This window comes from Lacerta agilis, chromosome 3, assembly GCF_009819535.1.
Source record: "Lacerta agilis isolate rLacAgi1 chromosome 3, rLacAgi1.pri, whole genome shotgun sequence".
NCBI lineage: Eukaryota > Metazoa > Chordata > Lepidosauria > Squamata > Lacertidae > Lacerta > Lacerta agilis.
The window spans coordinates 103,520,668-103,545,999 of record NC_046314.1 but is presented as its reverse complement, the minus strand read 5'-3'; the positions used below and the strand labels follow the sequence as shown (position 1 = coordinate 103,545,999).

Sequence of the window (25,332 nt, the reverse complement as noted above, 5' to 3'; positions counted from 1 at the left end):
TCTTACATCATTTTGCCTTAATTACCAGATTGTAATTTATTAAAATTATTGATCAAATATCAGGAAATATTTTTATCTCCAATTTCATATGCCACAAAAAAAAAACTTCCAGAAGTTGTCACATTTCACCTGTATTGAGGTTGTTTGTAATGAGTCACTCGTTTCTATCAAACTCAAGAGTAAGCTTGTGCATAACACGCTTGGTCACAGGACCACTGGTTGGGAGAGACTACAGGGAGCCACAGACTTTGTCTGTCCTCCTGGGCAAAAGATTTCATTGCAGGGGACTGGAATAGATTACCCCTGTGGTTCCTTCCAACTCTACAAATCTGTGATACATGGTGTCTGTCCATAAACAAAACCATCCACGAAAATGATTGCTCTCTTACTCTAGTTTAGAGATTTAATCTGCTAAATATGAAGGTACTTTATTTTCTGCCACATTTTCCTTAGTTATTCTAGGACAGGCTCTTAGCCATGTCATTCCTCTCATTTAGTTGGGTTCCAGCTTTACCTATGTTTGCCGCTATCTCCTGACATATCTACCCCAGCCATTTGCATAGACAAAATCCAGTGACTGCACAAGCAGTATAAATATTATTTAATTAAAAAAGTCATGTCAGATTTTACCAAAAAGGAACATACAGCAGTTTTTTTTTCTGTTTGCATCTGATATACACTGATTTAAAGGGGTACATATTATACTTGTAGAAAACTGTACATATATATACACAATACAAGCCAGTGTACAGACAAAAGGGGGTTGAGGCACGGGGAGGTATGAATATTGCAATCACAATAAATATTCAGTCCTGAGACAGAATGAGAGCCAAAGAGACTTATGTGAAAATGATCAGAAGGCACTAAAAGCTTTAGCTTCCCCATTGCAAAAAAAATGAGACAGGGTAGTTTATTGCTACTGACTAGTAGAGCTGCATCGCCCTCTTCAAACTTATCCCTGAGTATGTTTCTCATGCTGGTTATGCTGCTTTCTGTGATGGTTTCCTCACATGAAAGAGATGAGGGATCCTTTGAATATCATGTCCTTTTTTAGTCTCATGAGAAGTAAATAATACTCATTTGGCCAAGATCAGAAATGTATACAGTGAAGTGGACAACTGCATGGAGTATTGCTTCTACCACAGATTGTCATTTTTGCTTTAATGCCAACAACTGAGAAGCAGATTTCATTGAGATGCCAGAGTTATTTCTCTAACTAATTTGTTCAAGGATGAAATTTTCTCTTCCAGTATTAAATTTCTGTTGTCGGTGCTCTTCTGCCTCTGTTCTGTAACCTGCAGAGTTTTCATCAGCTGTGCATTTTCCACATACAGGTCTTTCAGTAATAGATTAGACTTGGCATTTTTTTCAAACTGGAAAATAAAATGAATATCACACCGTTAATCAGTGTTTGGTGATGATACAACACTCAAAAACATGCTGCTTGCTCTTACTAGAAAACAGACAGTTCAATCATGAATATTAACCAAAAAACTAAGCAAGTGCTATGGTCCACTGGTTTTAAGTTTTAGCAACAGGTTTAAAGCAGGCTAACCTATGATGCTCTGTGATATTTGACTACAACTCCCATCAGTCCCAGCCAGCGTGGCCATGAGTTATGGGAGTTGTAGTTCAAAAGCATGGAGAGGAGGGCCACAGGTTAGCTGCCCCTGCTTTGAACAAATTGTTTTTATATCAAAACCACCATTCTTCCTCATTCCCAGAATGTAGCCCCTCTTAAACAGAAAATATGAACCAGTGCAAACAGGGACAATCACTTCTTTAATTAAAATGATGGTTCTTAAAACATTCTTGTTTAGACAAGAATACCCAGATGCTTAGAAAGTTGAGGTAATTTTAATGTTTTGGTGCTTTAACTTTTGTACACTTAGGTATGGTGATTTTTTTCTTGATTTTACTGTTTTCTGTAAACCACTTTGAGAGTGTTCTTTTTCTATCTAATTAAGCAAAATATAAATTTTATGAAATAAATTAATAATAATAATCAAACATTGATCCATAATAGTAATCTATTTGGAAGTAGCAATATGACTAGTTTAGAATAATCCCTTTTCATCCATCTTCCCTCTGTTAAAAAAATAACAATTTACCGGTATGTCAGCACATTTCCCATTCCCTTTGTGTTTTGACTGTGGAATAATTAGTCAATGTACAAACTGTCCAGAATAACAGCTTCGCTATAAATCCAAACTGGAAAAGTTTAGAACAGCCACAGATCCAGTGCTAGCTTGAAGATGTGTTCTAAGAATGGTATTGTGTCCTACCAAACGAGTGACTGATGGAGCCACAGCTTATACCAAGAGTGGAGAATCCTGGAATTTGCCACATGGGGCTTTTACGTGTTGCCTGCAAACCAAGCAGCTTGCAGTTCACACAGTGTGCAGGACACTTAAAAATGACTGGAGACGACCAGAAGCAGTAGCAACTATGAAACAGCGTCACTCAAATACAATATGCAGTGGTACCTCGGGTTACATACGCTTCAGGTTACAAACTCCCCTAACCCAGAAATAACGCTTCAGGTTAAGAACTTTGCTTCAGGATAAGAACAGAAATCGTGCTCTGGTGGCGCAGCAGCAGCGGGAGGTCTCATTAGCTAAAGTGGTGCTTCAGGTTAAGAACAGTTTCAGGTTAAGAACGGACCTCCGGAACGAATTAAGTACTTAACCAGAGGTACCACTGTATATGAAAAGCATTCAGTGCCAAATACACTGACCTACCGTAATTCGGGAAACATCTTGGTGGCGCCCTGCTATTTTTGGCCAGCTTATGTCCTTTTCCAGACAAATTATATATTTTTACATTTAATAAAAGTAAACAGATCATGGGCCCATAGACCACCTAATCCCCATTCCACTGACCTGCTCCTTGAGTTCAGCCACCTTTTCCTGAAGCATTGTTTGTACGTTCTTCAAATTCATCTCCAGTTCTACCACTTTTTCCTCCATTAATCTATGCAAGTTCTCATGCTCTTCCTGCAAAATAAAGGGACAAAGTCATAGCCTTGATATTACAACAGTTATGGGAAATAACTACCCTTGGGAAGTCAATTCACTTCAAACAAGTCCCAATGCTGCTTCTGAAATGACGATTTATTATCTCAGAATCTCTTTTCTTAGAACTTAAAATTCACTGGTTCAGGTCCTGCCCTCCAGAGCAGGGGAAAACAAGCTCGCTCATTCTACCATGTGATATTTCCTTTAGATATTTGAAGATGGCTACTGTTATCTCCTCTCAGTCTCCTATCCAGGCTAAACATGCCCAACTCCTTCAACTATTCCTCACAAGGCTTGGTTCCAGACCACTTATTATCATCTTGATTGCCCTCTTCTGTACATGTTCTAGATTGTCCATAATCTTATACCATGGCATCCAGAACTGGACATAGTACTTCAGGTGTGGTCTGACCAAGGCAGAATAGAGCTCATTCTCAAAACAATCCACAAAATATCCTAGATGTGTATCAGTGCTCTCTGTGCTGTCTGCAGCCAAGCCTTTACATAATACAGGTATTTTATTCAGAGTTAAGAGTCCACTTTTCACTAGGATATAACTTTCCCAGCACAGTATTTTACATGCAGTGTTGCCTCAGATACTTAACTGCATCTGGTGCTCCTGCACCAATAGCAAAAGGAGGCTTGTATAATTTATACAAGTCACAGAATTTTGCTTCAGGTGCTGAATCTATTGTACCTCTTTATTTAACAGGCATATTAAGTAAGGGTCCCCCCCCCAAAAAAACCCTGGATTCTCACCGTTAATTTTAATCTGATGTCTCTGTTGGATGGTTTTTGTAACTTTATTATACAATGCCTAGAGACTATGGCATTAAACGGTGTATAAATAGTTGAAATAATTACATAACAAAAATAAAGACTAGGCGAGAGTCACTGTTTGAAAGTGCCTGTTTCAGGTAGGAAGAGGCTGTGTAAAAAAAAACACATGTACACATACTGCGTTTTCACCTAGGGAGGCTTTATTTTTTTTATGAGACACAACTCGAGCACCATTCTTCCCTACCTGATATGTGGCCACCTGCCACCTCATCTGCTTCGCCTGGGAGTTCAGGTCTCCTTGCAGCTGCCTAACCACATTCTGTTCTTCTGCCAGTCTCTTTTCTAGCTCTGCAAGGCAGGCCTTGGGTACGGAATTCCCTGCCTGGCCCTTTAACTCTTCCAGCTCCTGTGAATGCCGAAACCTGGCCATGCTCAAGCTTGTATTGGCTTCTAGTAGCTGCAATGCAAGAGAAAATTTAAAACATCATTAAACGTTGAAATGCTGTAGACCAGGAACAGAGCACCTTTCTTGGACTGAGCATTGGGGGAAACTCGGGGGCCGCAATCTAATAGTGGGTAGGGACAAACCCCACCACAAAGCTATTTCTCATAGATGCATGCATAATATTTAAATCTAAAACTTTGTTCTCCATTTTATTCATACTCTGGCTTTTTTTTCTTTTTTCTTTTTTCTTTTTACAAAAAAGCAAATACCTTTCCAACACCTTTCATCTGTCCTGGCTGTGCAAAAGGCAGAAAGAACTTAAGGAGCTTAAAATCTGCATTTTGCACAACAAAGTCCTTTCCCCTCCCTACTTAATAGTTGATGGCTGGGCCCCAGTAGCACACAGAGAACTGAAATACCCCACAGTCCATTTAAAGGTTATTTCTCCTCAGATCAATTCAAAACAAAGTAGTGGTACTAATCCACTAATTCTCTTGGAGAATCTAGAAGCCAGTATTTATTTATTTTTTGCAATGCATATCCAAACATAGGCAAAACAGGCGAACTCCAGTAGAAACAGCCCTGGTCCTTGTTGGTTTTGCAGAGTAAGACGTGCACAACCAGTGCCAAAGAATTCATCTAGCTCTGTTTTTCTTTAATGTTGCAAAACAGCAACACTGCTATCCCGCTACAAGAATGCTACCCTCCCCTCAAATCTGTGACACTGGGACTAGATTTTCTCTTAGGTTTAATGTTTGGACACATTTCTTTGACCAGGTGTAAAGGCGCTTGAGTCCTGCTCCTCTGTCCAACCAGGGGCATGCACTTCACTGCTGTTTCAGCCGTGCCGAGGCCCTAATTTGTAACAGCCAGTGATGCTCCCAGTGAGCCAAAAGCAGGCCGTATTCAGCTGCACCAGCGTACCCGATCCTGGCATTCTTCCACCTCTTCTCTCAGCTGTGCTTTTGTTAGCCGTAGCATCTGACACTCCTGTGTCGAGCGTTCCAGTTCAGCCTCCAGCTCCTGAGACTGGCTGGCCTGTTCAAGGAGAGAATGGCAGGAAAGGATGAGGCCAGCAACAATGTGGGGTCTTTCAGTACACAGCATACTCAAGGCACAAATCCTCTTGGTGCACGCCTGCTTGTGTGTGTGTGTGTTTCAGGGAATATAGGGGCTTTGGAAGAGTTTTTGAGCATCCCTAGTTTTTCCCCTCTGTGAAAGGGGTATTCCAAGGTACCTCTGACAATTTGTTAGATTCCCAGGTATGTCCTTGGGCCCGAAAAGGTTAGGGACGCTTGATTTTGTATTTATCCCTGCAAACCCAAACCGTATGTGTGACCATTGTAGTCTTCCTCAGATATGCCTAGAATGACGCTCCTTCTAAATTCCATTGCATTAATAAATTCACCTGGCAACCCAATTACACTCCAATATTCACAGACTTGCTCTTTGCAGCTGTATGTGGACAGCCCATTTCTCCCTTTATTACTCCCAGAAAATAACTGCCACTAGCCATGGACTAGCAGTACACAGCCGAGAGATCATAAGCGTGCTCAGATAGTTTATTATTTAAACCAAGTGCGCAGCAAAAAGTAGAATGGAATAATTTTCATTGTTAAGGCTCCTTTTGAAAGTACTACTCTTCCCCCATTCAGCACTTCTATTTTTTTATTTTATATAACAATATGCATACTGCTTGATTGTAAATAAAGCCTCTCTAAGCAGTTTATACAAGGAATACAAAATACAAACTTTAGTTTTAGTTCTAGTAGAGGAATGAAGTAAATGCAAGGCGCTGCAGAATTTTCACCCGCCTTCTCCCAGAAGGCAACATATTTTAAACTATCTCTTTTGCCTAAACAAAGCAACTCAATGACGACCACAGCAACCCAAGCTTTCCATCGATGTAGTAAAAAGCAGTGCATCCCTGTATCCATGGTCCATGTGTTAGGCCTTAGAAATTTCCACCAGAATATTGCATGGCTGGCTCAACATTGTAGGTGGGTTTGTGCAGTGGGACATGGCAGCCTGTTTGTGCCCCTTCCTCCCCGTTCCGATCAGCCTTACCTTTTCCCTCCAGGCCTTCAGCTGCTGCTCCAGCAGGGCCTTCTCTCCCTGCCATGCCAACCGCTCCTGAAGATGCTCCTTTGTCAACTCAGCAGAGGCCTCTTGAAATTGCCTGGCAACCGCAGCTTCGTGGTCCCTTTGGCTCTCCAGCTCGACAAGCCTCCGATTCAGTAAACTGACGGTATTCCGGCTGACACTGTTATCACTGCTCAGTTCAGAGAGTTCATGGCTCAGCTGATCTATCCTGGCGTTTAACTGGAAGATTTCCACCTCGTAGTGCTTATTCTAAAGAGGCATTTCAGACATTCAGAGCTGCGGCATTCATCCCACCCAGGGGGAAACATCTTAACATCTAATCTTGAGTACTGCATCAGGGGCTGTCTCATACTGCTTGCCCACAAATAACAGGTGCAGGGGTCTTCTCCCCGTTTTTTGGAGCAGTATCACACTAGTGTACATTTCTTAACAAGGGTGGCGGAAGTTAAGAAATGCCTTTTCTTGGGATGAAAGGGCGGGTTTGTTTGATGGTTGAATTACCGGAGCTACGGCAGGCAGAGCAAAAGGGGGCACTGCCAGAGCAACCCATGACTGACCACATGTACTAGATTCAAAAGGTTGCAAAAGAACTCAACTCCTAATGAATCAGCATTTAACTCTTTGCAAGGCGGGGCAGTGTATGGTTTTGGCACTTGGAAATCCAACTTTCAGCCAAAGCCGATAAGATAAACCTTGGGCAAAACTGGTGTCCCATCAGCCTAAGCTTGCGTGGATGAAGTTAGAATGACTGTAAAGCATTTAAACATTGGAAAGAGGATACAGAAATTCAATCTCTTGCGTCTCCAGATGGGGTTGAAACCCTGTCCTCTGCCTGAAACCCTGAAGAGCCAGCTGCCAGTCAGTGTAGACAATACTGAGCTACATAGACTAATGGTCTGACTTGGTATAAGGTTGTGTTTTTTATGACTGGTAGCAGCTTTCCAGGGTTTTAGGAAGAGATTCCCCCACCCTTCACCTGCTAGTAGATCATGTAAAGGCATATCTAATTGTGCTCTTCTCTCTCTATATATAATTTACCAGTTGATTTAATTCTTCTATTCCATGCATCGCCTTCTCTTTTTCCACCATCAATTCGTCAATATGTTTTCTGAAGAAAGGAGGGAAAACAATTTAAATTGTACAACCATTTAAACATATTTTGCATAGATTCTGAAGCAGGAGCAGGAAACATGCTGCCACAAGTCACAGCTAATGTTTCACTATTGTTTGCAAAATCAGTGCAAGTGGCTTGCAAAGAAAAAGGGGAAACGCAGCTTCAGAAAATGTTGGTCCTCAATTCTCAAGCATCTTGAAAATGTTAAAAAAAGAAGAAGAATATTAATAGTAGGTCTGCTAAAAGCAAAGCTGCTTTTCATGGCAGCTGGATCTAGCCCTCTTATTTTTAGTCCTCCCACCATGTCTATGTACAGATTTAAGGTGGCAGACCTAAGGACCAGACTGGCAATTCTTGTATGTGTATTCATACAACGCTATAACTGAGCATCCCATCAGGTACACTGGAGCACACACTCCATTGCACTGATGCAGCCACATTCTGAGGGCTCGCTGTGTGCGGCTAGACCCTCTCGCCAATATTTCTGTTTAAAATTACACAATCCTTTTATTCAACGAGTTGCCTCTTGGGAAGATGTATTTTCCGAGCACAATTCAAAGTGTTGGTGCTGACCTTTAAAGCCCTAAACAGCATCGGTCCAGTATATCTGAAGGAGCATCTCCACCCCCATCGATCTACCAGGACACTGAGGTCCAGTGCCAAGGGCCTTCTGGCGGTTCCCTCACTGCGAGAAGCCAAGCTACAGGGAACCAGGCAGAGGGCCTTCTTGGTAGTGGCAACCGCCCTATGGAATGCCCTCCCACCAGATGTCAAAGAGAACAACAACTACCAGACTTTTAGAAGACATCTGAAGGCAGCTTGTTTAGGGAAGTTTTTAATGACTGATTGATTATTGTATTTTAATGTTTTGTTGGAAGCCACCCAGAGTGGCTGGGGAGGTCCAGCCACATGGGCGGGGTATAAATAAATTATTATTATTATTATTATTATTATTATTATTATTATTATTATTATTATTATAGTTTCACATTTACAGTTCCACTGCAAGTTTCCCAAAGAACCGCTCCACCCCCTTTCTTTAACCTGTGCTTTCTGTTTGCTTCACCAACATCCTCCACTTCTTGCTGAAATCTTTCAAGTTTATTTTTTAGGATGAGGTTGTCTTCTGAAACTCTGTGGAGCTCAATTCTGCATCACAGGAGAGAGAAAAAGTATTGAAGGACCAGAGTTAGTTTGGGGATGTTAAACAAATCAGGCAACCGGATTAGCCATACTCAAGCTAAGAGCCATCAAAATAAATATGTCTGAGAACAGGCAGTGGAATTGGACAATCCCCTAAAAGAGAAGCTTAAAAAAAATCTTATTATATGCAATGCTTTTAAAAGTAGCTGCTTCCAGATGTGCTGTTTATACCCACTTACATCACAGAAATCAAAGTGAACACTTGATGGATGGATGTTATTCATATGATTCCATTACACCACTTGCTCAGTAAGGGTCAAACTACATCAGGTGTTAAAGGTAAATGGTAAAGGAACCCTGGAGGGTTAAGTCCAGTCAAAGGCGACTATGGGGTTGTGGCGGTCATCTTGCTTTCAGGCCGAGAGAGCCAGCTTCTGGCGCAACGGAACATCGTGACGGAAACCAGAGTGCATGGAAACGGCGTTTACTTTCCCACTGCTCTACTTATCTACTCACACTGGTATGCTTTCAAACTGCTAGGTTGGCAGGAGCTGGGAACGAGCAATGGGAGCTCACCCCGTTGCGGGGATTCGAACCGCCGATCTTCTGATTGGCAAGCCCAAGAGGCTCAGTGGTTTAGACCACAGCGCCACCCCCGTTAAATGTGTGCCAGCACTACACATTCACTTATTTTATTCTTTGAATGGCAGCTGTTGGGTGGGTGGGATTAACCCTTTCTCTGTGTGCTACGGACTTGCCAAACATCCCTCCTGAAAGTACTGGCTCCCGGGTTTTGCTACTTGCTTATCCTGTTCACAGGCAGTCTATGACTTCTTTTTTCTATGAGACAAAACTAGAGCTCTGTGCTATGGCACGGGACACACAAACCTGATCCCAAGTCACTATGAGAATAGTAGTTGTGACCCAGAGATCTAAAGTGCCCCATATAAGAGCACATGCTCTGTTCTCTTTGATGTCAGGCATGTTTCGTGTAGTTGCATCTATTAAGCATCCCTCGCAGAAGAAAATGCATCCACGCACACCAGCACACGAGAACTGAAAAGAAGCATACACATCACACATTTAAGCACACACACCTCAAATCCTGCAAACCATTGTTTGTTAAGGGTGTCACAAATCATAGTGCTTCGGGGGGTGCTTTAAATAGTCAGTCAGAGTTTGAATTAATGCATACTATGGAACAGAATTTCTGTGGGAAGATGGATCATCTCTACTATAAAACATAGCATGTGGGAAAAGCCCAAAAGTAATAAGCAAGCATGCAGTGATTAGTCAAATCGTTTTTAAAAGGTGAGTGCATTCTTATAGAACCACCATACATTTCATTTCATTTCATTTCATAGAAAAGTAGCTGTGAAACAGCATATTAGCAATAATTATTTAGCTGGCGCATGTAGAGCCGTTCCAGAGACAGTGTGCCTGCCAGCCAGTCAGCGGCCTCATGGCAAAAAAATGTCACAATTCCCCAAAAGTGAGAAGGGAATTGGACCGGGTACCATACAACCACATTGGTGAGAAAGGCTTTTGCCTAAATTACCAAGGATTCAACCATAACACAACATAGCAAAATATGAGACTACCATTTATATTGCCAAGTGCCCATGTTTCAAAACGGTAATGTCACCAGACCTCATGAAGTGTGTCTCAGCCTCATGCTTCATCTTCATGTCTTCTTCCAGTCTGTCCCTTTCCTGGGCCAGTGTCTGTCCCAAAATGGAAATCTCTTTGGCATAGTACTGCTCCATTTCTGACCTCTCCTTCTCAAAGTTCCTCTCGAGTTCTTGGGCGGGAGCTAGTTTCTGAAGCTGGTCTTTCAAGCCATCTATCACCTCCTGGCATTTGGCGTTCAGCTCTTCCAAATCGCTCTTCTGTTCCTCCAATTCGCTGATCTCAATCTTAAAACCTTGTTCAACATCCTTTCTTTCCTTTTCAAAGTTCCTTTTCATTAGCTCAATTTCTCTTTCGTAGTAATTGACCTAGCACAATAAAACCAAACCAAAGTTTTGTTATGCATTCTTTAGGTAGCATGGTTAATACATGCACAAACCGGTCGAGAGTCCTTACTTCACGTTTAACAACTTGGTCCTTGAAGTGAGGCATTGCAAGAGCTAGAAGGCTATGCATTTCAAGAGAGCAGGATTTTATACAGAATGAGAGCATTTAACAGCAGGAAATTTTGTGTAAAGATTTCTTACTCCATTCATACAGACTTACTCCAATCATAAAGAACTAACTTGTCATCCGCAGCTGAACCAAGTCCACCCTTTTCTACAAAGAGCCATAATATGCCATCCCAAATTGTCCTAATTTACATTGGCGATGAGAAACTTAATTTACAAGAGCGATGGAGAAAAGCACCACAAAAAAACCAAAACATTTCATTGTCATGAATGAGTTTACATCTATTAAAAAATATTTAAAATGATGATTTATTTTAAATTTAACAACAAAAGCTACATCATTTGGTCAACATACTCAAATGTATCCTGCTGAGCAAGTAACCTGAAGACTGCATTCAGAAATATATTGAGAGTCTACTGATTCTTATGACGATTTTTAACTTGAACATAAATTGGCGTTTAGACACCTGCTTGTGTCTTCCTCCTCGACTCACCTTGGTTTCCAGCTGAATTTTCAGGTCTTGATGCTGCTCCTTCAGTTCTTCAACCAGAAGCTCCATTTCTATACTTACTGAATAGGGACCGGATTCAATGAAAACGACACCTATAAATAAAATTATTCTTAGAAAAAAACAGGCCCAAGAATGCAGAATCGTGGAGGATAAAACTACTACTACATGATGGTCATGCCTCTATGAATGGATGAAGCATGTTTCTCAGTTGCTGGAAACCGCAGAAAGAGAGAATGTTACTGAACTCAGGTCCTGTTTGCAAACTGCGAATAGGCATGTGGTTGGTCACAGTGAGAAGTGGATACTGAGCTAGATGGACCAATGGCCTGATCCAGCAGACTCTTCCTGGAAACAATGCCTTATGAGGAACGGCTTAGGGAGCTGGGTATGTTTAGCCTGGAGAAGAGAAGGTTAAGGGGTGATATGATAGCCATGTTCAAATATATAAAAGGATGTCATATAGAGGAGGGTGAAAGGTTGTTTTCTGCTGCTCCAGAGAAGCGGACACGGAGCAATGGATTCAAACTACAAGAAAGAAGATTCCACCTAAACATTAGGAAGAACTTCCTGACAGTGAGAGCTGTTCGGCAGTGGAATTTGCTACCAAGGAGTGTGGTGGAGTCTCCTTCTTTGGAGGTCTTTAAGCAGAGGCTTGACAGCCCTCTTTTGGGAATGCTTTGATGGTGTTTCCTGCTTGGCAAGGGGTTGGACTGGATGGCCCTTGTGGTCTCTTCCAACTGTATGATTCTATGATTCCTGTGTTCTTAGAACACTAAGGAAACAAACTGCCAAGGTAGACCATGTATCTGGGGTGTGGTCTGGTTGCTTTTCCTCCACCAACGCAGCATTACATAGGGAGCATGGAAAGGGGAACAAGAGTGCAATGGCTTGAAGCATACAACTGTCTGCTCTACAAGTACGTGCTTAAAATGTGGGCCCGTTATCAGAACTGATTACTGACACACTGGAAAGGTTTCAGAGTCTAGACGGCTCAGGGCCACAATACCTCAAGGACCGCCTCTTTCCATATGAACCTACCCAGACCCGGAGATCATCTTCTGAGCCCTCCTTTGTGTGCCCCCTCCTTGAGAGGTTCGGAGGGTGGCAACACGAGAACGGGCCTTCTCTGCAGTGGCTCCCCATCTGTGGAATGCTCTCCCCAGAGACGTTCGCCTGGCGCCTTCATTATACACCTTTAGGCGCCAGGCAAAAACACTCCTCTTTAACCAGGTATTTAGTTGACCTGAGGGACATCCTATGCCCTTTTAAAATGTGGCTCTTTTTGAGGGGGTGTTATTGGGTTATTGTTCTTATTTTGATTTTATATATTGTGACCTTTTCTGTGAACCACCAGAGACCTCCGGGTATAGGGCGGTATATAAATCCAATTAAAAAAATAAAAAATGATAACAGTTTAGAAGAGCTACAGGTTGCATAGGTCATGCAAACCTATTAAAAACAAAAACAAAGGAAAACACACACACAGGCTTAAAATGCATGTGTCACACTTGCTGGGAATGTGGGATTGATCATAACACCCCAGGAAACAAATCTTACAAGTCTTGAAGGGAGAAAATATTAAAAACAACACAGGAAACTGTTTTAGCTATCTGGAGGGGGAACATGATACATTATTCTTTTAATACCCACTGGATAAAAGAGCTGTGGGTTGAAATTACAGACCACGATACCTGCAGCTGAAACATTTGGGGAAATATCTGTAGCCCATGAAGAAGCTGCCTGGGAATATTTCTATTTGGAGGTCATCCAGAAGAAACTGGACAGGTTGTCAAGAGACGCTTTTGATACTGGATATCGTACCACCCATGGCACAGGGGGTGGATTAGTTTTCTCTTGAAGAGTTCTAGAGCTGGCGCATATCTTAACACTTATTCCTTCATAGAAAATGCACACACCTGGGAACATTTCTTACCGTTTTGGCCTGCCACCGGAAAGTGATGGTGTCCAAGAAGGAGTTCCTCATCTTTTTGCATTGTGTCTTAAAAGAAAGAAAAAGGTACAAATTATGCCAGAAGGAGTTCTTCAAAGATTTGGTACAGCAGAAGGGAAAAGGCAGAGGACCTTGTGTGCCACAATTTGTTTTAAGATGTTTTCATTGCTGTATTTTAAATTGTTGTGACCCCCTCTAGGTTCAAGGCTGGGTAATAAATCAAATCATCATCATCAACAACAACAACAGCAGCAGCAACAACTTGCAGCAGCAACAACAACAACTTGCCCTTATGGTGCAAGAGAGAAGAATGGATGCAAGGACCATTGTGCCAGAATGATGCATATATAACATCAAAGCAGTGCATCAGGATACTCAGTTGAGCCCCCCCCCACCACCACCAAAACTTTGAATTATACAACCACACTAGGGCACACCGCTGATATGGGGAGAAAAGGGTACATAGCATGAAAAGGGCTGGAAAATTTAAAAGGCAACTTCCCCCATGCTAATAGGACCTGGATACAACACTGTGGACACAAATACCAAGCGCCAAGGCTCAACAGTCCCCCTGGGACATAAGGTTTTTCAAAAGGGCAAGGAAAAGGCTATGGCAACATAATGAGGCACATCGACAGACCCCCCACCCCACCCCACTGAGAGACGCACATCTTTACAGGGAAGGAAACAAAGCAGGTTTCTGGCAAAACGAACAAACAAACAAAAAAGCCTGAAGGGTGAAAAATGAACAAAGCAGGGATAACGTATGTTTCATTTGTCACTTAGCCTTATGGCAAGCCTGAAAGAAACCAGGGAAGTTTCTGAACTCCTGGCAGCATGTGTTTTTATCACATTATCGCAGTGCCTTTAAAATATAAACAGTGGAGAGGCAATTGATAAATAAATGCTTGACTCTAACCTTCATTTATGAATTCAATCCAGCCTAACCTGATATCCACCTGGTCTAGCCTTCCGACTCTGATTGATCCATCAGAATTGCTATTTATTTATTTGTTGTTGTTGTTGTTCAGTCGTTCAGTCGTGTCCGACTCTTCGTGACCCCATGGACCAGAGCACGCCAGGCACGCCTATCTTTCACTGCCTCTCGCAGTTTGGCCAAACTCATGTTAGTAGCTTCAAGAACACTGTCCAACCATCTCGTCCTCTGTCGTCCCCTTCTCCTTGTGCCCTCCATCTTTCCCAACATCAGGGTCTTTTCTAGGGAGTCTTCTCTTCTCATGAGGTGGCCAAAGTACTGGAGCCTTGTATATTTATTTATACAAGTCTTTATATACAGTGGTACCTTGGGTTAAGAACTTAATTTGTTCCGGAGGTCCGTTCTTAACCTGAAACTGTTCTTAAGCTGAAGCACCACTTTAGCTAATGGGGCCTCCCGCTGCTGCTGCGCTGCCAGAGCACAATTTCTGTGCTTACCCTGAAGCAAAGTTCTTAACCTGAAGCGTTATTTCTGGGTTAGGGGAGTCTGTAACCTGAAGCGTATGTAACCTGAGGTACCACTGCACTGCCCTCTTGCAAATAGGGCTAAGCGATATATCAATATATCGTCCAAAACTGGCTTGAAGTCCATATCGTGATATTGGTTTCAGTTTTTGACCTGGCAATATATTGCGAATCGTGGTGTGTGTGTGCGCGCACAAAACCAGCCAATGCTCCATCCTTATTTCAGACATTGTGATATATTGTGATGTTTAGCTGGTTATATCGCCCAGCCCAGCCCTACTTGCAAAGCATTTCACAGAAAAATCCTTTAAAAGCAATACAAACCAATCATCAAAATGAATGGCTACTCCGGGGGGGGGGGGAATAAACTCCATCTGCCTGTTAGCATAAAATAAAAGTGTCTTCAAGAGATGCCCAAAAGCGAAAAGTTGAGGATGCCTGCCGAATCTTCACAACACTAAATGCCTGACTTCTGACTGAGGTCAGTTGGGCCTCTGCAATGTGGGGGACAATTAACAGGGCTGCTCCAGGTGATCTCAGTGATCAGGTTGGGCTCGTAAGGGCTCAAGCAGTCGTTAAGCTATACTGGACCTAATTTATTCAGGGTTTTATGTATCAGCACAAGAGACATATACCTGGCCTGGCAGGATATGAGCAGCCAGCGTGGGTATTTCAGCAGAGGTGTCACATGCTAAAGCCTCCAGGCCAGGTCCAAGGGTGGCCCAACACAAAGCGCACTGCAGTAATCCAGCCCTTGAGGTTACCGGCGCATGCACTACAGTGGCCATGTTACCCACTTCCAGTTACGACTGCAGCAGGTATAACCAGACATAGATGGCGAAAGGCACCCCTAGCCACAACAACCTAGTGCCAACTGGCTACCTTTAACCATTCCCAAAGAGCAGGGGTCCAGAGGGTAGGTGGTCAGACGCACTGCTGCAAGTATCTTGTCAACACCATCAGGCTTCATCAACAGGAAATGGTCCCATTAGAGTGGGCCAGATGTTGCATTAGATCTCTCAGCTGCATCTGCTGCAATAGGGGCAACCCGTCATTCCTCTATTCTGCCTTTCAGCATTGGGGGTAGAGTGGGGGGAACAGAAGGGTCTTGTTCCTAAACCCCTTGTGACTAACAGACACGACTGCATTAAACATATTTGATTTAACCCATATTGATGTTCTAAATGCAACTTGCAATACACACCCAGAATTCTGGCTTTTACATTTTCAGGCAGCAGCCTTTCTCCAAGTCTGCTGGCCTTCATTTTACACCAGGCTAGACCATGTTTGCTTTCATGCAGCTGAGAACGCAGTTTCTCCACCTCCATTTGCAGCTCATCGTTTTTGTCGCGCAGCTCCTGAAAGGGAAGAACCCGGAGGTTCAAAATGTGGAACAGCCTCCCTCGGATCTACCTCGTTGGGTGCACAGCAACCGTCCCTCGACGGAAATAACCAGGTGTGCTTGCAAATAATTCTCACAGAAATGCTATAAGACAGTCTTTAAAAAACACAAGACACTGGAACATAAGAAGAGCATGCTGGATCAGGCCCGTGGTCCATCTAGCCCAGTGGCTCTCTAACTTCTTTCTCTGGGTCGTACTTTCAGGAAAGGAATGTGGTCGCTTCTTGCCACGTTTTTTATTGACAAGAAATACAAAAAGAAGCAACTCCTAGCAGTGCTTGATTTATAGCACAGAACAGTTTGCTGCACAGTATCATACAGTTAAAGTAAAAACCAATCAAACAAAACTGAAAGGTCAGAGGGAAGCAGAAATAGGCTCCAGCAGAGCCCCCTCTGACCTTTCCCTCCAGCAGAGCCTCCAGCAGAGCCCCCTTCGAATTATATGCTTTGTGCAGATAATTCGAAGTACAGACTCCCAATGTCTGAGTGTTTATTCTCTTTGCAATGCTTTCTTAAAGGTAGCTGCTTCAGATGCTGCAAGAGCACTGAACCCTTTCCAGCAAATTCTTAACTTTTTGTAGCACAGCTGTTCTCCCTCACTGGATCATCACCGTGTCGCGGCGAGTGGGCCTGAACGTTCCTGGGATCCTTGTGAGCTGTTGAACTGCAGGAATTGCTCAAAAACAAAAGCCTGCCACTCAGTTCTGAAAGACACCTGAGTTTTCTGGAGCCACTGCGAAGTCTGTGGGGGAGGGAGAATTGGGAGCTACAGACAGAACTGAATTAAAAAAGGTCTGTACTTCTCATTTCCTTAGCTGACAAGGTACACGGACGATATAAGTTTACAAGTGCAGAAGTGACTAGAGGGGGACAGGACTGAGGCCTACTCAACACAAAGGAGGTAAAAAGCAAGCAGCGATATAGAAGTCCATGGAAATGTGAACTCAAGCATTTCCGAAAACAAAAAAACCTTGTAACACGCAAGATCTCAGGCTGCAACAAGACATCATGCAGGTTTGCTAAATAATAGTATACCACTACAAACAAGTGGATCGTGCACACACCTGAGGAGGGGAAAGTGCTCACCTTCACTCTCTATCAAGATGTAGCAGCAGCAAAAGTTGAGAGTTTGGGGAGAAACAGGGAGAACTGAATTGAAACAGCTCTACTACAACAGCAGCACTGTCGGAAATGACAGTTATTACCAGTACATTGTGATTTCCTTCTGACAAGAAGCAGAGCTGGAGCAAAAACGGCAGTAGTCACATGCTCCAAGTTATATCTAAAACCATTTGGTAAGGTGTCCCCAATTTTTATTCTAATAAAATATAGCTCTTTGGTTAGGATCTCACTGTTCTGGTGTACGAGTGCGGCTCTCCATCTTCTGGTAAGGAGAGTTGTATAGCTATCTAGGGGCTCTGTAATTAATGAGAATACATTTAAAGCAGTATCATACTACTTTAAACAGTCATGGCTTTCCCCAAAAGATCCTGGGAGCTGTAGTTTGTTAAGGGTGACAAGAGTTGTTAGGAAACCCCTATCCCCCCCCAACTACAATTCCCAGAGTTCCCTAGAAAGAGGAACTGACTGCTAAACCACTCTGAGAATTGTAACTCCGTGAGGGGAAAGGGGGTTTCCAACAATTCTCAGCACTAGTAACAAGCTAGAGTTCCCACGATTCTTTGGGCATAGCCAAACCATTGCTTAAAAAAAAAATGTAACAGGAAACCATGGTTTACAGCTAACCAGGAAGTAACTAGCTAAATATGCACAAGGGAGGGAGGATTGCTTGAGATCTGATCGCACAACATCAAACTATGGTTTGACGCTACGTCTGAACTTACCCTCTGTGTTGAACTTTGGTGTTTTAACTGCTATTCTAAAACGTGCCATTGAGGAAATGGTGTAGGTGCTTATCAAAAGATTGCTGATCTTTTAAAGAAAAGAGGCATGAAGCCTTAATTTTTATGAGACTTGAACGAAGGCTGTTCTTTCCGCACTCGGATGGGTCCTCCCTACATGATGCCATTTATAACAAGTAAAGGCCACCTACCCGGCACTGCAGCTCATATTCCTGAATGATTTTGGCAAAGCGTTCTTCTTGATCAAAGAGCTCTGTGCTGTGTGGATCCAGCAGCCCCAACTAAAGCAAGCAAAGAGGTTTATTTAAAAAGTATTAGTTGAGAAATTACTATATATATTCATTCATTCATTCATTCATTTATTCATTCATTCATTCCAAGAAATTTATACACTCGATTGTAAAAACAAACAAACCCTCAAGCAGTTTCCAATTAGCTGGTGGGAGCCAATTTTTCGGCAGCGGAAGGCTAGATTTATAGATTGACCTTAAATGCATTTAATTTGGAAGCTCTGTCAACTTCAAGAAAACATGATTTTTAATACATGCATTTATCTTTGTGATTAGAAACCAAATAAGGCCACAACAGAAAGTTAACTGAAAGAGGTCAAAATCCTACAACAGAGATCAATATTATTGGTTTTCAATATGAAGAGGAAAGCTTTTTCATCAATCTGAAGCTACCTTGTCTTTCAACATGAAGTCGAGATCCTTCTGAAGATTTAGTACTTGTTTTTCAGATTCAGACAACTTTTGAACCACTTCAACAAGTTCACTTTGTAAGCGACTATTCTCCTTTAAAAAAAAAGAAAAAAAAGAAAAAAAATGAAATCGAAAGTGCACATTTACGCTCATTAAATATGACACTGGGGTACCTTTTGCAATTCCTGAGCAAGATACCAACATGTAGGATACAAAAAGGTTAGCACTCAGAAGCAATCCTGAAAAACCAGCTCTACCCAACCAGGTGCCCCAATCCTTTAGGGGGCTGGGAGAGAAGTGGGATAAGAAATTAAGTTTCCACCAGCCCTAATAGCTGGATGGATCTCTTTGAAAAGTGGGTTAAATTCATTTAAAAACAAGATATAACTCTCTAGTCCTCTCGGCTGCAGATTAAAGTGTAGCAGTAATGCCTGGTGAAGTCTCCGTAAGTCAAGAGACGAAAACATATTTTTACTTAATATGTACTATTTGCAGAATTCAGCCTCCCTTCAGGCAGCATTTTTACTTTATTCTTACTTTCAAGCTCAGAATATGCAGTCTTGCTGTAGGCTGCACTGGCCATCCTGAAGATAACAGATGCTCTGAATCTTTACCTTGATCACTAAGCTCAGCTTCTGCCTCAGGCTAGATTCTTCCTCTTGAAGAGATCTGATGTCTGCTTCTAACTTGGTTTTCTGGTGGTTCCCTTGTTGCAAGAGCCGCTCCTTCTCCATCTCTGCTTCAGACTTCATAACACTGAGTTTCCCTCTGTAGTCTTGCTCAAGGTCTCTGCAAGATACAAGCACTGTTACTGGTATGTGCAAATATTTTCCATGTAAAAATAAAAACAGAATGATCCACAAGAGAAATGACTAGTGAGACTAAGGAGTTGGCCTCTATACAGTCACAATTTTGTGAACATTGGCTGCTGCATAGCTTATGCTGTGCTGTTTCACTGGATGGCAAGTTGGGTCTGCTCTTCACACTCCTCCTTGTGCATAAACCCCATCAGATAATGACACCAAAAAGCTGGCTCACGTACTTCATTTTACTCTCATTGTGGTGCTCCAATGCACTATTGTGATCATCCACCTCCTCAAAAAGCTGCAGCTTCCGCTTTTCCACCTTCTCCAATTCGACTCGCGCTTTGTCTCTCTCAATGGATATTTGCTCTACCTGAGCTCTGCAAAGACAGTGAAGGTGCTGTTAAGTATGCATCCGAAATGATGCAGAAGCATCTTTCTGTTCAGTTTCTATCCTACCGTTTCCCATGGTATCAGTGCAAAAGAACAGCAGATTATTATTATTTATTTAATTCAATTTAAAACTGCATGTATTTGTTATCTTCCTATATACATAAAACAGTAAGGCTGTTGCCACGCTGCGGTTTGGGTAGCTACCAAAAGATGGCCACGCCAACTCCTGGGTGACAACAGAACAGCAGGCGAGTGAGTGAGAAAGCAGCACTGGGTGGCAGACAGCCCAGACAAGCTGTTTAACAGAGGGAGGGAAGGTGCTTCAGAGAACAGTTTGGACAAACAGCTCTCTGAAGTGGTCCCCCCTCTTTTAAAAGGGTTGGGAGTTGGGGTGAGCTAGGAGGGAAGGGGTAGGTTTGGGCAAACTGAGGTGATAGGTGAAGGGGTGGGTGAGGTGTAAAGGGAGAAGGGGTTGGCCAGGAATGGGCCCCCCGCCTAAAACAGCTAAAGAACAAGTTACTCTAGATGGCGAAGTTCATGTCGGTAGGAAGCAAACGTTGCCTGTTGAAGTCCGCTCTTGGGAACTGTTATCTCCTCATCAAGGGCTGCAGACAGCTCCAAGAGGTTAACTCTCTCCTCCATGTTGAAATCCAGACTCTGTTAAAAAACACAGAGAGAGCTTCTCAAAATCAAGGGAAATGTAAGTCAAGAGGTTCTAAAACTACTGCTGCCAGTATTTATTCAACACCAGTGTGCTAGGTTCTGTATACAGAACTGGCAATATCCACAGCCAGAGCAATTGAAGGAAGGGGGCTTTTAAAAGGCCAAAAGCAGGAGGTACAGAAAGCGTGTGGCTATGGTGTTCCAGAAAAGGCTTGGCAGAAGTGGAATTTAGAGGGGGTCTGCCTTAACAGAGAGGGCAAAGCTGTTTCAGCAGGGATAGCCAAAATGGTGTCCTCCTAATGTCTTGAACTACAATTCCCATCATCCCTGTCTGTTGACCATGCTAGCTAGGGGCTGATAGGATTTGCAGCTGAAAACATTTTGAAGGTGCCATGTAGGCTATCCTTTCATCTAAGCCAGTGTTTCCCAAACTTGGGTCTCCAGCTGTTTTTGGACTACAACCTCCATCATCCCTGGTCTTGCTAGCTAGGGATAGTGGGGGGTTCAAAAACAGCTGGAGACCCAAGCTTGGGAAACACCGATTTAAGCCATCAGAAGAACCTTGGGCAGAAGGAGGAGAAAAATGGTCAACAACAGGTGGGTTAGTGCAGCGTGGAGCAAAGAAAACAAGAAGGGGAATAATTTCAACACCCAGGGTTCTTTGTAGGGTGCCACTGTTGTACTAGTTTCTGAGTAGCTTAAAACGTGTCACACGGATGCTAATTAATATGAAGGTGCTGCAATTCATCATTGGGATCTTTAGTGGGAAAGAGGGACGCAGGGGGTGGAGTGGGGGGGGGCGAGAGAGAAGTGAAAACAAGGCTTTTTTCTTGGGATGAAAGGAAAACCAAAGCCTTCGTAATCCGCAGGTAGGCAGTTAATAAGGAGCAGCTGTAGAAACCTTAAGGATCTCCTTGCAGTTTTCAACCCCTTCCTGGGCCCAGATGGAGACAACTTGCTCAGGCCTTGCAAAGCCACTGCCGTCATCGATGCTGGAGAAAAGATTCAAGGCCACGGAGCCAGATAAGAAGGATGGAGTTGTGCTTCTGTGCCCACCGTCTTTGAAAATCTGGGGGCGGATTGGGGAGGGAAGCGATGGAGGGAGGAAAAGAATGAAAAGTCAGTTTTAGACAAACAGTGTAGCAACTGAGATAGACAACTGTCCTCTGAATGGTTTCAGATTTTGAGTCTTAAAACTATGTTTCTCACGGAAGTCTCTCTTTCGGAAATTATGCTTTGACAGTTACCTGGTGGGATGGTGATCTCTGACCTCTTGGTTTGAGAGGTGTGGAAGAAATAGGGCAAAGAATGGGGCTGTGGTTGAACAAGCCAAGCTGGAATTCCTTTAAGCTCACTCTGCCATCTCCATCACTATCCAACTGGTTAAACAAATCTTCAAGATCCTGAACAAAACATTTTAAAAAAGCAATCTATCACAAAGTATCAGGCATTACCTGTATATTTAGGGGGGGAAATCACCTGAGGAATTTTATGCTGTCCACAAAAAAAATAGAGAAAGTGGTATTTTATAACAATTTTAACTAACAGATGTTCTTGGAAGCACAACATTTCCCCCTAAAACAGTCCTTAAGAGGAATAAATTGCCTTTTGGAAGGTGAACCTACTACCAGGCAGAAACACAGAACACAAATACTCCAAATAATGCCCCCCCCACATCAAAATACATTGATTTGTTCCAATAGAACCAATAGGCAGCCTACCACAGCAGCTCACTGGGTTGTGACCGAAATTTAATAAAGTCTACCCAACCTTAAAGACTTGGAGGAGGGACATTGTTAGTGCTTTCAAGCTCTTTGCAGTTAGTGGGCAACTGCTGCAGCACTATCGCCCTGGCACCTCTCTTCTGCTGCTTTGAGGACTGCAACAAAAAGCTGCAGCACCACCTTGGTGGTCTTTCTGGCCAGAAAAAAAAGGAGTGTGGTACTACAACATCTGCAAAAAAAAGTAACACGGGGAAATGCCAGTATGGTACAGTAGTTAATAGTGTCGGACTAGAACTGAGAAGACCTACTTGGTCAAGGAGCCACCCAGAGTGGCTGGAGAAACCAAGCCAGATGGGCAAGGAGATAGATAGATAGATAGATAGATAGATAGATAGATAGATAGATAGATAGATAGATAGATAGATAGATGAGATAGAGATATTATTCCCAATCTCATCTATCTATCTATCTATCTCCTTGCCCATCTGGCTTGGTTTCTCCAGCCACTCTGTGTGGCTCCCAGCAGAATATTAAAAACATGATCAAACGTTAAAAACTTCCCTAAACAGGGCTGCCTTCAGATGTCATCTAAAAGTCAGATAATTTCCTTGACATCTGAAGGGAGAGCGTTCCACAGGGAGGGAGCCACTATCGAGAAGGCCCTCTGCATGGTGATGGTGAGGGGGGGAGGTGGGCCAGTCACTCTCTCTCAGCTTAACCTACTTCACTGGGATGTTGTGTGGATTGAACCAGGGTTGGGGGAGAACAATGTACCCCACCCAGAAGAAAAGCAGGCCATAAATGCAATAAATAAGGATTGGCAGGAACATGCTCTCAGAATTATTTGCAAGGCTGATCTACCATACAGGGTTGTTGTAAATACTGCCTAAACGACGTTGGAGAATTGCCTTCAATACCTGGCCAAGCAATTTCCAACAGCTGAATTTACCCCACCTCTTTTTCCATCTCTTTGAGCCCAATGTTCTTACAAACGGTAGCCAGCTCTTGTTTGTTAAGGTGCCCGTTCTTTCCAACGCCAAGATCTTCCCAGATGTCCCGAACCTGATTCTCAGTCATGCCAAAACACGAGGGGGAGACCTTTCTGGGGCTATCATAGAGGTCATCATGCCAGGTACACCTTCGCCCTGTAAATATAAATAAATTCCATTAGGCAAAAAGAACGGCATTTTACCTTTAAATTATTCAATCAGTCATAGCAAAGACTGCCCCTTCCACAAGCCTTCAGCCATTTAACAGAGAATCCCACAGTTCAATTACCACTCTCCTCTTTAGACTTAATTTTTCAAAATTGCTTCCTCCAATATTTGCCGAGAGTACGTGAGCCCCATGTGAAAGTTGCAAGACTCCAATGCTCTGCGAACCAAGTACAAAATATACCAATGATTTTATTTCCCCCGAAAATAAACACTGTTTACAATGTAAGTAGGGTTTCCACTGTAGATGGAAGTATATAACACAACGAAATAAAACGGGATTTCCCCAGGAATGCATGGAAGCATTATCAGAAGATTCAGCCGTCTGCTTATCCTCAGCCTTTGCCGACCTTGAAGATTGCATGTAACGCAGGAGCTTTTTAGCCATTGTTTAATTCCTTTATATTGTTCCTATTGATAGAGCTTGTTCCTTTGAGGAAACTGGATTTTCACCAGTGAAACGGGAGAATTTTCACCTGGCAACCCGTCAGGAAAGATGAGGAATTTTGCTTGAAACAGAATATTACTGGATATCAACACTTACCTGGAACATGTATGATTCCTATGTGATTTATTGCACTACAGACTGGTATTGATTAGTAGTGTTTATGCACCATTGAGTATCCGTGTCAGGCTATTGCATTTACATTTTATACTTTGTAGCTATTATTCTCACTGTTGCTATAGTGTATTTATACATTTTTCACTGTCCATTGTCATGCCTTTTTGTTTTATGTTTGCTTATATCCTCTAACTCAGGCTTCCTCAGCCTCGGCCCTCTAGATGTTTTTGGCCTACAACTCCCATGATCCCTAGCTAGCAGGACCAGTGGTCAGGGATGATGGGAATTGTAGACTCAAAAACATCTGGAGGGCCGAGGTTAAGGAAGCCTGCTCTAACTGCATCTTTCCAAACAACGTAAGCATGGCGTAGTGGTCAGAGTGTTGGGCTGGGACCTGTTTGAGCAGGGTTCGAATCCCTATTTCGCCACCGAGTTCACTGGGTGGCCTTGGGCCAGTCACTGCCACTCAGATGAACCTACCTCACAGGGTTGTTGTGAGGATAAAACTGGGAAGGAGGAGAACCACGTATTGCTCCTTGGAGGAAAGGTGGGATTTAAATAAATGAGCAATAGTTTTCAATGCTAAATGTTAGCCCCATAATAAATCTGAGGGAAGAAAAGTTTAGGGCGATTGTTTTAACAACTAGGGGAAAAAAGAATACTGATGTGCTGAAGTTATCAGGTTGTCTTTTACCGAGTTGGACCACTGGTCCACCTCACTCAGTACTGAGCTGTGAGAAGGACTTTGCACGCAGAAGGTCCTGGGTTCTATTCCAGCATCTCCAAGTAAGACTGGAAATAATCTCCTTCCTCAAACCCCAGAGAGCCGACTGCCGTCAGTGTAGACAATACTGAGCTAAGGTGGACCGAAGTCTGACTTGGGATAAAGCAGCTTCTTGTGACTACTCTGACAGGCAGTGGCTCTCCAAGGTCTCAGAAAAAGGTTGTTTTCCATCACTTGCTTCCTGTTACATTTAACTGGAAATATCAGGGACCTTCTCCCTGTGAAAAACAGATTTTGTTACTGAACTATCGCCTCGTCCTTAAAGCCAACTATTCAAATCAGATGACCAGAAAGTTAAGGAAGGAAAGTTTCCATCCTCGGTTTTGCTTTTTCTGATTTCCTTGTTTCAAAAGGAGAGAACCCGTTCTAATATTTTTAAACATGCATTTTGAGTTTAGGTTTCTCCTACCTTGACCCTCAAACATCTCATGCTGTTGTTCTTTTGTGCTTTCGGCCTCTTCGTCTGATTTAAGGCTCTGAAAATAAGAGAAGGATTCACTGTTTCATGCAAGCTAAAGAGCCAAGCTTTTGTCATGAGTCCTGCGGGGGTGTCCTGG

General features: G+C 42.9%; 1 protein-coding gene across 2 annotated transcripts in view; it reads right to left on the bottom strand.

The window, feature by feature from the left end:
• Positions 1 to 627: 627 nt before the first annotated feature.
• Positions 628 to 25,332, bottom strand: part of NINL (ninein like) — a 44,201-nt gene continuing 19,496 nt past the window's right edge. Inside the window, exons 5-25 of one of the 2 annotated variants that reach the window (XM_033145041.1) lie at positions 25,185 to 25,251; positions 23,170 to 23,360; positions 21,739 to 21,894; positions 21,393 to 21,560; positions 20,349 to 20,485; positions 19,675 to 19,815; positions 19,247 to 19,421; positions 18,615 to 18,725; positions 18,123 to 18,212; positions 17,156 to 17,164; positions 15,872 to 16,025; positions 13,189 to 13,254; positions 11,238 to 11,347; positions 10,253 to 10,599; positions 8,504 to 8,608; positions 7,384 to 7,453; positions 6,310 to 6,594; positions 5,167 to 5,280; positions 4,042 to 4,254; positions 2,883 to 2,996; positions 628 to 1,373 (exon numbers count right to left, since the gene is read on the bottom strand). In XM_033145041.1, coding sequence (XP_033000932.1) covers positions 1,188 to 1,373; positions 2,883 to 2,996; positions 4,042 to 4,254; positions 5,167 to 5,280; positions 6,310 to 6,594; positions 7,384 to 7,453; positions 8,504 to 8,608; positions 10,253 to 10,599; positions 11,238 to 11,347; positions 13,189 to 13,254; positions 15,872 to 16,025; positions 17,156 to 17,164; positions 18,123 to 18,212; positions 18,615 to 18,725; positions 19,247 to 19,421; positions 19,675 to 19,815; positions 20,349 to 20,485; positions 21,393 to 21,560; positions 21,739 to 21,894; positions 23,170 to 23,360; positions 25,185 to 25,251 — 3,009 coding nt within the window. In that variant the 3' untranslated portion in view covers positions 628 to 1,187. The remainder of the gene's footprint in view (positions 1,374 to 2,882; positions 2,997 to 4,041; positions 4,255 to 5,166; positions 5,281 to 6,309; positions 6,595 to 7,383; positions 7,454 to 8,503; positions 8,609 to 10,252; positions 10,600 to 11,237; positions 11,348 to 13,188; positions 13,255 to 15,871; positions 16,026 to 17,155; positions 17,165 to 18,122; positions 18,213 to 18,614; positions 18,726 to 19,246; positions 19,422 to 19,674; positions 19,816 to 20,348; positions 20,486 to 21,392; positions 21,561 to 21,738; positions 21,895 to 23,169; positions 23,361 to 25,184; positions 25,252 to 25,332) is intronic. The other variant, XM_033145042.1, reaches the window with a different exon arrangement.